This window comes from Fonticula alba, assembly GCF_000388065.1.
Source record: "Fonticula alba strain ATCC 38817 unplaced genomic scaffold supercont2.7, whole genome shotgun sequence".
NCBI classification, from domain to species: Eukaryota; order Rotosphaerida; family Fonticulaceae; genus Fonticula; species Fonticula alba.
Genome location: NW_009242977.1, coordinates 1,955,076 through 1,965,572, shown reverse-complemented (window position 1 = coordinate 1,965,572; position 10,497 = coordinate 1,955,076). Strand labels below are relative to the sequence as shown.

The 10,497-nt window shown below is 62.4% G+C and overlaps 2 protein-coding genes and 2 non-coding genes across 4 annotated transcripts; 1 reads left to right on the top strand and 3 right to left on the bottom strand.

Moving 5' to 3' along the window:
• Positions 1-457: 457 nt before the first annotated feature.
• Positions 458-6,612, bottom strand: H696_04628 (hypothetical protein). Its single transcript, XM_009498507.1, has 16 exons — positions 6,390-6,612; positions 6,106-6,274; positions 5,671-5,972; positions 5,022-5,426; positions 4,454-4,849; positions 4,096-4,300; positions 3,686-3,916; positions 3,303-3,471; positions 2,944-3,129; positions 2,655-2,788; positions 2,308-2,458; positions 1,996-2,099; positions 1,610-1,889; positions 1,377-1,510; positions 1,064-1,224; positions 458-922 (listed from the first exon to the last, which is right to left on the bottom strand). The coding sequence occupies exons 1-16, from the start codon at positions 6,509-6,511 to the stop codon at positions 703-705; spliced, it is 3,369 nt and encodes a 1,122-aa protein (XP_009496782.1). The 5' UTR covers positions 6,512-6,612; the 3' UTR covers positions 458-702.
• Positions 6,613-7,330: 718 nt separating this feature from the next.
• On the top strand, positions 7,331-9,980 carry H696_04627 (hypothetical protein). The gene is made up of 6 exons (XM_009498506.1): positions 7,331-7,557; positions 7,701-7,998; positions 8,154-8,859; positions 9,025-9,129; positions 9,250-9,395; positions 9,572-9,980. Exons 1-6 carry the CDS (start codon positions 7,392-7,394, stop codon positions 9,759-9,761), a joined length of 1,611 nt encoding a protein of 536 aa, XP_009496781.1. The 5' UTR covers positions 7,331-7,391; the 3' UTR covers positions 9,762-9,980.
• Positions 9,981-10,068: 88 nt separating this feature from the next.
• H696_04626 lies at positions 10,069-10,140 on the bottom strand. The gene has a single exon. It is a non-coding gene; the product is annotated as a tRNA-Ala (tRNA).
• A 283-nt stretch (positions 10,141-10,423) lies between these two features.
• H696_04625 lies at positions 10,424-10,495 on the bottom strand. The gene has a single exon. It is a non-coding gene; the product is annotated as a tRNA-Ala (tRNA).
• Positions 10,496-10,497: the final 2 nt, after the last annotated feature.

Below are 10,497 nucleotides of genomic sequence, written 5' to 3'. Positions count from 1 at the left end.
GCGGCCGATGGCATCCTCTTTACCAGTACCGGCGACCTCCCCGCCGAAGGCCGGATAGCTCAGCTCGATCGGCAGGTGCGTGTGTGTGTGTGTGTGTGTGTCTGTGCTCTTGTGCCGCGCGCACTTCTGTGTAACTCTTCCCCCTTGTCCTTTCCCTGTGATCCCTGCTCGCCGCCTCCGTCTAACCCAACTGAGGGCGGCGGGCTGCCACCCTGACAGACTCTCGCTCGGGCAATGGCGCTCCTTCGGCAGCGCGAGGCTGACCTGGCCCGCCGCGAGGGTGCCACTCGGACTAAGCTCCTGCATCTCCTACCGAAACTCACCCAGTGCGCACAGCCCCTTCGCTTCTCCCGCTCCCCCCCCCCTCCCCTCTTCTTCCCCTCCAGGGGCCATATGAATGTGCTGACGTGCTGCGAATCTCTGCCATCTGAACCACGCCTCTGGCGGTGCGGGGGGGGGGGGGGGGGGGCTGGAATGAAATCCAATGATCGCGTCTATTGTGTATCAGAGCGGCCGAGAAGGCCGGGCGGAATGCCACGACCATAGAAACCGACACCGTCGGGCCGCCATCCAAAGGAAGGTAGCCCACATGCATGTGCATTTGCGCGTGGTCATGTGTGCGCACGTCACCCGCCGACCCGGTGTGCCTCGTCCAGGACAGGAACTACCCCGCCATGGCCGCTACCACTGCGATCGTGGCAGTCACTCCGATGGAATGATGCTCCGCAGGGATCCAGCCACATTCTGGTTGATGCCCTCGGCGCTGGGGGTATGCCGGGCATGGACCAGGCGCGAAATGAAGGACGACGTGGGCACCCAGTCCGCATGTGCCGGGATGGTGGGGCTATTGTACACGCAAGCCACATTCACCTCCGGGCCGTATGACAGCCCGGTCAGGAGCTTGGGTGTGACTACGAAGCATCTTTTTTTTTTTTTTTCATCCCGTCATGGAAGTGCGGACAGTTGGTCAGATGAAAATACACACACACACACACATACAATCCGGCAAATGGGGAGCAGGGAACAAAAGAAATGCGGCGCAAGTTGACACCCGTGAACGCACTGCGAGGAATTGGTTGCCTTGGACACGCTGACGATGATGTCGTGCACGGCCCGCTCGTTGCGCGAGTCCATGCCCTGGTTGATCTCATCGACCACCCGGAAAGGAGCGGACGCAATCTCCTGCAAAGCCATCAAGTAGAGAATCGTGATGACGGCACGCTCCTGAGCGAAACACCACGCCCGGGGGGGGTTGTAATGCAAAGGGTCAGCAAAGTGAGCGTACAAACACCACCACCACCACCACCACCACCACCACACACCCATGCACACAAACGCAGAGGAAACCCCCCACAAAGCAGGGAATGAAAACGCACACCGCCAGACTGCTGCTTCTCCTTGAGAACCTCGAGGCTGCCAGAGGTGTGGAATTGCACGCGAATGACAATGCGCCACTGGTCGTACTTGCCGTCAACACGCTCGAGCACGCATTCGCCGACATTCCCGAGATCTGGCCAAAGGAGGAGCAGGGTCAGCTGATTGTGACATCCGCCACGGGGGGGGGGGGGGGGGCAAGAAAGAACAGGCGGCCGGCGAAAGACGAGCGTACGGGACATGAACCGCGAGAAGTTGACATTCACCCGCTGAGTAACCTCCTCCAAGCGTGCCACCCAGGCGGCCTCATCGGTGGCAATGCTGGCGGCCAAGCGCTGGCGCTCTTCCATCTTCAGCATGCGACGCTCATTTAGCTGCTCGACCGTGTGCTGAGTCCGCTCAAATTCCTCCAGACTCGACTCGCCATCGGCCACCCGGAACTGGTCCATCTGCTGGATGGCCTCTTCGAGCTCCAATTGGAGGGCCTGGCGGAGTTGCGCCGGATTGGCGTCGATCTACATCCAGCGCGGCAGACAGGAGGTTAGTTTCAGGAGGGGCGAGATATCGAGCAGCCACGAGCCAGATGGCAGGGGGTGCTGGGGCGCTGGGGAGGGGACATACGGTGGAAATGTCCGCCGGGACGATTTGCGCGGTGCCACTCATCTGGGTGAACTCCTGCGAGAGGGCGATCATCTGGCCTTCGATTTCGTCCTTGCGCTCGCGCACTGTGTAGCACGAGCGACAGGGAGAGGGGGGCAGGAGAAGAGCACCGGGGAGAGTAGCGGAGGGGGCAGCAAGAAAACGACAGACAAACAACGAGAAGGTGGAGAGTCAGGGCGGGTCCGACAGAAAACCGGGACATCCCGGAAGAGGAAGTGCCAGGGCCAAGGCAGGTGGTCGGAAGGGGGGGGGGGGGGGAGGGGGGGCACGCACAGACGGCTACATCAGAGGCAATCGTGTCGATCTGTCGCTGAGCGGCATTCACCTCGGGCTGGATCTGCCGGATGTTGTCATCCTGGAAGCTGGCCCAGAGCTGGTAGCGAATGAGGAAGTTCTGTGCCTCACGGAAGAGCTTCATGTATTTCTGCGCATGTGTGTTGGCCCATGTGCATGTGCATGTGCACATGTACAGGCCCGGAGACGGGATTCAAGAAGGGTGGAAGAGTGGAGGACGCAGGGTCAGGAACAGAGCGAAGAAACCGCAAAGACCCCCGCGAAGGGCTCCGCCACCAAGGGGGGGGGGGGGGGGGGGCCAAAGGCAAGGCAAGCCAGACACGCACATTGAACTTGTTGACGATCAGCAGATGGGAACTCATGCTATTCTTCACGCGATCTTGACACTGGGCCAGGCGAGCGTTCATCGACTGGGTAAATTGATCGCTGGAAATCTGCTCGCGCTCAGCGAGGCATTTTTCTTCGCGGCATCGAGAAGACCGGGCCATAAGGGACCATGAGGGGGGAAAGGCTGGGTGTGAGCTTGTGCATGCGTGTGCGCGCGTGGCCACCGAAAAGGAGGGTGGCCTGCCGCTGGCGAGTCGCAGGGAGACGCAGGAAAGAGGACAAACGCACGGATCTCCTGCTGGATGAGCTGCTGCATCTCCTGCGACCGGCGCTGGGCACTGGCATAGGAGCTCAATGTGGAGGCCTGTGTCCGAACAGTGTTCTCCTCCTCCAGAAGACGCTGCAACTGCGCGGCATTCTCGGCAGCCGAGCGTTGCACCGTCTCAAGCATCTGCGAAAAGTCCTGCGGCGGGTCTGCCATGCCCAAGGGCACATGGCAAGCCGGTGGGCACGCAGAAAGAGAGACCGTCAGCAAGTGGCTCGATTTCGTTCGGCCAGGAGAAAATGGCCCTGCGACCGAGGCCCCCCTTTGACAGGCCACACAGAGACACGAAGGGAGGCCGGCGGGGAACATGTATGCATCGTACCGTAACGCATGTAACGTGGCTCACGGAGTGGCAAGGACGACACACCCACTGGCATGTTGGAGCCGGAGTAGTTTGAAAAGAAGGGCCGATTGATGGATGAGTTGGTGGCCCAGCTGTGGAGGCTGAGCCGCATGGCGCTAACCGTATCGACATTGCCATGGGAGATGGCCTTCCGGCGGCGGGCGCAAGCGTGGAGGGGGGGGGAGGCAGGAGAGAGAGAGAGAGAGAGAGAGAGTCAGGCACAGGCAGGGCAATCGAAGGAAAGGAGACCATTTTAGGGCAGGAAGAGGGCGAGAGAGAGAGAGAGAGATAGAAACAAAAAGAACACAGGGAGCAAGAAAGAAGCAGACGGAAGCCATGTCTGGGTGCCAACTTGGACGCACAATCCGGTGAAACTCCAGCGAGTCACAGAGGACAAACTTCACCAAGTCCGGCGCATCAATCACATCGATGGCCAGGCAGGTGAATCCATGCCGGCGAAGGACGTCCGGCGGGTAGGGGGCATTGAATTGCCCGGCCGGACGGTTTTCCGGCACCTGGATAATGTTGACGCTCTTTCCAGCGGACATGCGCTTGACCAGGGCAAAGTCATCAGGATGTGAGACGATGATGGCCTTTGTGGTCAGGAGGAGAGAGAGAGAGAGAGAGAGAGAGGAACAGAGGAACAGAGGGACAGAGACAGCGAGATCGAACGACCGGGGAAAGACACGTCAGTAAGCAAATCAAACGGCAAACAGGGACCAAGTATATCAGAGGCGCGCCAACAGAGGCAGGACAAGGCAGGGCGGTGTACCATGTTCAACCGGACAGGGATCAACATTTCGATGATCTTCTCGAAGCCCGGCTGCCGGAGAGTCAGCTCCAAGCCCACCGGCCCGGCGAAGTCGCCCTTGAACTTGTCCCGATTGGCCTTGGCCCACTCATAGACACCGAAGACATCCTGGAAGATGGCCACTTCGCGGAAGAGGCGCTGCCGGTCGCGCAAAGGCTGGCCAGCACTGCGGCCAGCAACAGAGGCACCGGGGGGGGAGGGGGGGGGGGGGGGCAAAACAAAAGGGAAAACAAAACAACAGGGTTAGCATGCGGCGATTCGGCACACGCGTCCGCCCGAGCGAAAGACAGGCATTCCCAGCACAACCCCGGCAACGGACCGCTGGCTCAGCTCCTCTTGCTGGTTGGCCAACTGCCGACCAGCAATCTGTAGCCGGCTAATTTCCATCTGCAGCGCCTGGATGCGGGATTCCGGCGTGACCCCGGCCTGATGGCCCAATTGCCGGATCTTCTCGGCGACCGTGGCCTGGGCATCAACCTGGACCTGGTACTCGGCCTGCAGGGATTCGATGCGCCGGGTGAGGCCAGCCGCCTTTTCCTGGGTCTGGGACATCTCCTTGCGCAGGCGGATGAACTCGGCGATGGCCTCGTTGATGTCGCGCGACCGAGCATCCACGCTGTGCGTCAAGCGGCCGAGCTTTTCCCGGATCTGCACGATGTTATTTTGCCCGCGTGACAGGTGCGCCGCAACGCGCTCCTTGTTGGTTTGGAATTCACTGCCGCCCAACCGCACCGAGCCCACGATGAAAGAAGCGCCGGAGAAATGGAGGGAGGGGGGGGGGCGAAGGCCACGTGTGAGAAGCGGTCCTGCCCTCCGCAGAGGGAGAGCGACAGAGGGGGAGAGAGAGAGAGAGAAAGGAAAGAACACTCGGAGGGACGCAAGCTTACCCCACCCGCCGGCCGATGTCGTCCATGTGTCGGCGTGCTGAGAAGAGTGACGCCTCTCGATCAGTCACTCGACCGAGGATCTCCTGCAAGTCGATCTTGAGCTCGGCGATGCGACTATAGAAGATCAGTGCCTCCAGTCGATGCCGGACCTGGCGCTTCTCCAAATAGAGCCGGTACTGCTCGACGATCGGTGAAAGACTGCTCCGCAGAGACTCCAGCTGCAGATGCCGAGAGTTCAGCTGCTCCAGCTCCTGGTCAAGGGTCAGGAGCAGACGGCTGCCTTGAATGAGAGCCAGGTGGGGGGCATGAAGACCGGCCGGCGAGACGGCCCGCTCTGTTTCCAGCAGGATTTCCTCCGGCGTAAGCCGGACAAACTCGCCGACTTTCTCCTGGGGGAGGAATTGGCTGGAATCCAGGCGGTGAAGAGAATGGGACCGACAAAGCGAGGGCCGAAACGAGGAAACAAAGGGAGTCAATAATGATGATGGTGATGATGATGATGGTGATGATGATGATGGTGATGATGATGATGATGATGATGATGATGATGATGATGATGATGATGATGATGATGGCCATGGTGGTGAGAGGAGGGGAACAGGAGTGCAGAACACCAGCCAGCCCGAGGCAAACAGCCTGGTAGACGCACAGCAGGCTGTCAATGTGGATGCGAAAGCGTCCGATGAATTTGAAGAAGGTACGCTCGGGGATGTGGACGCCATCGATGAAGTACTCGCTGCGGTTATCCTGGCTGAAGGTCCGGCAAATGGTGACAAAGGGCTGGCCAAGCACATTGGCAATTGCCTGGGTGGCATCGGTGACAGCCGGGGGATTGCCCTCGGCATTCGAGTTCGGCACCGGGCCACGCAAGATCAACACCACGAAGCTCGTCTCGGAGGCCGGCGTGCCATTACGGATGAAGTCTCGGACTTCCTTGGCCCGGCCGAGGAGCTTTCACACGCGAGGCCCACGGCAGCAGGAGCCGGGAACGCGACGGCCAGGCGTCGTCAGCGAAGCGTGGCCAAGAGGAGCCCATAAAGCAAGGAGGAGGCAGCCAGAAAAGAGAAAAAGAGTGTCCACATACCGAGGGGCTGCCGCCGGCTGCCAAGCAGATGGCGCAGGTGATGGTACTTTTGCCAGCGCCATTGGGCCCGACGATCATGTTCATATACGGCCCCGGGGTGTACACCACATGCCGATAGGTGATGAAGTTCTGGCAGATGACCCGCAGAATGGACCCAGGCTTGTAGGGGCTGGTGATGTCGGTGGTGGCTGTCAGAAATCGGGAAGCAGGGAAGGGGCCAGCCGGAGCCATCGTCGAAGGCAGGGGCGGGGGGAGGGCAAAGTCATCGCAGAGTGCATGGGTACCGGAGGAAGTTCTCATCCAGATCGGCCACATAGTCCAAGTGCGCGGTGAGATGTTGCTGGCTCTGTCGCAAGGGGGTCGGCTGTTGGACTGGCCGCTGTGCGGCCTGCCGGTGGGGTCGCATCTTGGCACAGCACCAGGGTCAAGGGTGCGGAGCGACCTTGGGCCGGAGAGAGGCAGCCAAAGGTGGCAGGGCGGCAAGCGGGAAAGTGAAGGGGGGAGGGGGGAGGGGAGGAGGGACGAGCGAATGTGCCGGTCGGTTGTCGGAAAGGCTGGGGGGGGGGGGGCGCAATCGAAGAGAGAGAGCGAGACCGAAGGACAGCGGCCACGTGGAAAGGGGGGCCCAAGGACGGGCGGGGGCGCGTGGGAACGGCCGCGGTGAACCGCCCTGCGGAACATATTCGAGAACAACTGTGCCGGCCGCCCGGGGGGCAGCCCAGTGCAAAAGCAACACATCCAAAGGGGAGAGGGGGGGGGGGGCGAAGCTGACTACCGACCGCCGCCATGAAACCCGAAGATGATCGTGCCTCTTGGGGAGGGCGGGAATCCGCCGCACACCGAGCATCGCCCGGCTCCCGCACATCGCGCCTGGCTAGCGTGTGCTTTGGCTCCACCACCAACGGGCGCCAGGCGCAAACAGAGGGCGCGCGTTGGCAGCATAACGACCGGCGCGCCACCCCCGCGATCCGGTGGCATCTGGGACCACGCGCGCCAGCTGCCCGCGATGCGTCCGTCCGGTGGCACGTGTCGCCGATGGCTTGGCCCGCGATGGACACGCATGCCCGTCGCGCACATGCCTTGTGACCCGCGGGCCGAGAGCCGAGGGACGGGGGGGGGGGGGGGGGGGGGGGGGGGGAGGCGAGCGGGGATCGATCGCGGGAGGGCCTTTTTCCCAGGCCACCACTAAACCCCCCCCAACGGCGAGGCCTGGTAGACCACTTCCCCAGCCACTCCCTCTCCCCATCCTTCCTCCTGGCTGGCTCTCCTCTTGCTTGTCTGTCGAAATGCTCAACATTGTCCGTCAGGGCTCCCACCGGGCCGCCATGGCCGGGTCGCTGCTGCGCTCGGTGCCGGCCATCGCCAACGCCGCCACCTCGGCGGCCGTGCCGCGCCGTGTTCCCGGCGCTGGCCCCGCCCCGGCGGCCTCGATCACCAGCAGTGCCTCTCTCCGTGTGTCTCTCACCCTGCCCCCTCCGCTCCTCCGCTCCCCCGTTCCTCCGCCCAGTCATGACTTCCTCCCTGTGCTGAACACCCCCGTGCTCGGAACTAATTCCCTTGTCCGTTCGCTCGCCGGGACGCCTCCCGGCTTCCAGCCGTGCCCCAGCCCCTCCTGAGCCCCTGGATCGTGGCCGCCGGCAAGCGCCGGAGCCAGGTGGCCGACTACTTCTATCAGTCGCGCCAGCCCGGAACCGACAAGGCCATCATTGTTTTCTATGGCTCCTCGCTCATGCACAGCGCGGGGCCGGTTTTCCATCCCTTCTCCCAGGATCCCACCTTCCTCTACCTGACCGGCATGTTTGCGCCGGATTGTCTGGTGGCACTGGAGGTGGATTTCACCCAGGAGGGCAAGCTCACCTCCACGGCCTTCATGCCGCCGCGTGACAGCCACAGGTGCGCATCCTTCCCCCTGGTCCCCTTTTTTTTTCCTTGGGGCCAGCCTCTTGGCCGGCGTGGCCGTCTTCCCGGCCGGGCCCATGTCGCCGGGTGCCGGCAGCCCGGCCTTCCGGTACTGACCCTGCCCTGCCGGGCATCCCTTCGGCAAACAGCACCCTCTGGGAGGGCGAGCGCATTGGTTTGGAGGGCGCGCGCGAGGATTATGGCTTCGATCAGGCCCTCCCCGTGACGGAGTTCATCCCGTACATGACCCGGCTGCTGTCTGACGCCCCGGGCGGGCTCAAGTCCCTCATGCTGTACATGCAGCAGCCGGACCATGCCGGCGGTGCCGGGTCCCCGCAGGCCAAGAACTACGAGCTGGTGTCGAGCCTGCTCTTGTCCCTGGAGACGAAGTTCTCGCCGGCGCCGCAATTCTTCAATGTTTCGCCGGCCATCGAGCGTCTGCGTGTCAACAAGGATCCCCTGGAGCGGACCCTGATCGAGGAGGCGTGCTTCATCGGCGGGGCGGCCATGCGGGACGTCATGAAATTCGGTGCGGATCGCCTGCGCGCTGGTCGGCCTCTGTATGAGCGCCACCTGGCCACGCAGATGCTTCACTCGGCGGCCCTCAATGGCGGCGAGACCCTGTCCTATGTGCCGGTGGTCGCGGCCAATGGCCGGTCGTGCGTCATCCACAATGTGCGCAATGACCAGCCTCTCAAGGACACCGACATGGTGCTCATGGATGCCGGCGCCTTCTTTGGCGGCTACCGGTCGGACATCACCCGCACCTGGCCCGTGGGTGGGCGCTTTGTCCGGGGCTCTCCGCAGTTGGACGTCTACCAGGCGGTGCTGGAGGTCCAGGAGAAGGTCATCGAGGTACGGGGACTCTCTCTCTCTCGCCCTTCCTCCTTGGCGCTGCGCGTCCTCCTTCCCTGTGTCCTTGCTTCGGGCAAGGGCGAGAGGACGCGGCAGAGGCTTGCATCGGCTTCTCTTTTGCCTTCATGACATGTTTTAATGACAAGGACACGTCTCCCTGTGCAGTCCATCTCCCCCGGCATGAAGATGCGTGATCTCCTGGAAACCTCGACCACGCTGCTGTCCGAGCAGCTGGTGCAGCTGGGCATCTCGCCTCGGCACATTGACCAGGTGTGTTTTCCTCCTGCCTGGCAGCCACTGCCCCGCCTATTCCCCTGTCTGGATGTGCCCACTGACTTCCTTCGGCCTTCTTTCCCCCCCGCCCCGCCCTCCTGCCCTCCGCTCCTGCAGTACTATCCCCATGATATTGGCCACTTCCTGGGCCTCGATCTGCACGACACCCCCAAGTACCAGCATCTGCCGCTGCAGCCGGGCATGTGTCTGACCATCGAGCCGGGCCTTTACTTCCGCGACGATGACCACACCGTGCCTGAGGCGTACGTGCAGGAGCCCGCCACGCGCTCCTTTGGCGGTGCTTTTTTCCCCGCCACCGACACCTGCGAGAGCATCTCCACTTCTTCACCTTCCCTTTCCTCCTTTTCATGCACGTATGCTCACATCTGCACACACACACACACACACACACACACACACATACACACACACACATCAGCTTCCGCGGTATCGGCGTCCGCATCGAGGACAACATCTTCCTGGATGAGGTCGACCAGTCGACACAGGACTTCACCGTGACCAACCTGACCGCGGGTGTCCCCAAGCGCGTGGAGGATATTGAGCGCCACATCGCCGAGGGTGTCTACTCGTATGACGAGCCCATCGATACGGACGCCTGTTCGCTCTGAGTATTGGCACGCGCGCCTCCTTCGCCGAACGAGAGGGCGAGACACACCGTTGCCGCGGCCGCGCCCCCGGCCCCCGGCCCCCGGCTCCGACCGTGTTACCCCGCAGGGCAGCCGTCTCTCGGCGACCCGTGGCCCAACCCCAGCCCTTGACACAATAGACTGCCCTCCGCTTGCCCCCCTCCCCCTTCTCCTGGGGAGAGACCCCCCCAGAGCGAAAGAAAATGAAAGAGAGCACACAGGGGACCAGGAAAAGGCGCACTTCTCCCGCCCCCCTCTGCCGGGGGACGGGGCGGCAAAAGAGAACATGTGGAGCAATGGAGGATTGAACTCCAGACCCCCCGCATGCGAAGCGGGTGCTCTACCACTGAGCTATTACCCCGACCACATGGACACCGGGGGCGCCTCGGCGCTACTTGATGATTTTTTGTTGCCAGGCCGGCGACGAGACCGAGGAAGTTTGCACACCACACCGGCAGGAAGCATGAAAAAGACCGGAAGAAAAAGGCCAACATCATCTGTTGCACGGAGAGCGGGCCCCCCGCCCCCTGCGCCGGGGTGTACGTCCTGCCCGATCCTGCCGCCAGCCTTCCCCCTCTCGCTCCTCGCCCCCCCCCCCGACCTCGGCGGGGACGGGCCCGGATGCTCCCGCCCAACAAAAAGAATGGAGCAATGGAGGATTGAACTCCAGACCCCCCGCATGCGAAGCGGGTGCTCTACCACTGAGCTATTACCCCGA

Coding starts and splice junctions, on each gene's coding strand:
- H696_04627 (XM_009498506.1), top strand. CDS start 7,392: ATGCTCAACATTGTCCGTCAGGGCTCCCACCGGGCCGCCATGGCCGGG. Junction 8,860..9,024: donor TCCAGGAGAAGGTCATCGAG/GTACGGGGACTC, acceptor CTCCCTGTGCAG/TCCATCTCCCCCGGCATGAA. Junction 9,396..9,571: donor GACCACACCGTGCCTGAGGC/GTACGTGCAGGA, acceptor CACACACATCAG/CTTCCGCGGTATCGGCGTCC.
- H696_04628 (XM_009498507.1), bottom strand. CDS start 6,511: ATGCGACCCCACCGGCAGGCCGCACAGCGGCCAGTCCAACAGCCGACC. Junction 6,275..6,389: donor CTGGATGAGAACTTCCTCCG/GTACCCATGCAC, acceptor CGACATCACCAG/CCCCTACAAGCCTGGGTCCA. Junction 3,917..4,095: donor TCCCTGTCCGGTTGAACATG/GTACACCGCCCT, acceptor CTGACCACAAAG/GCCATCATCGTCTCACATCC.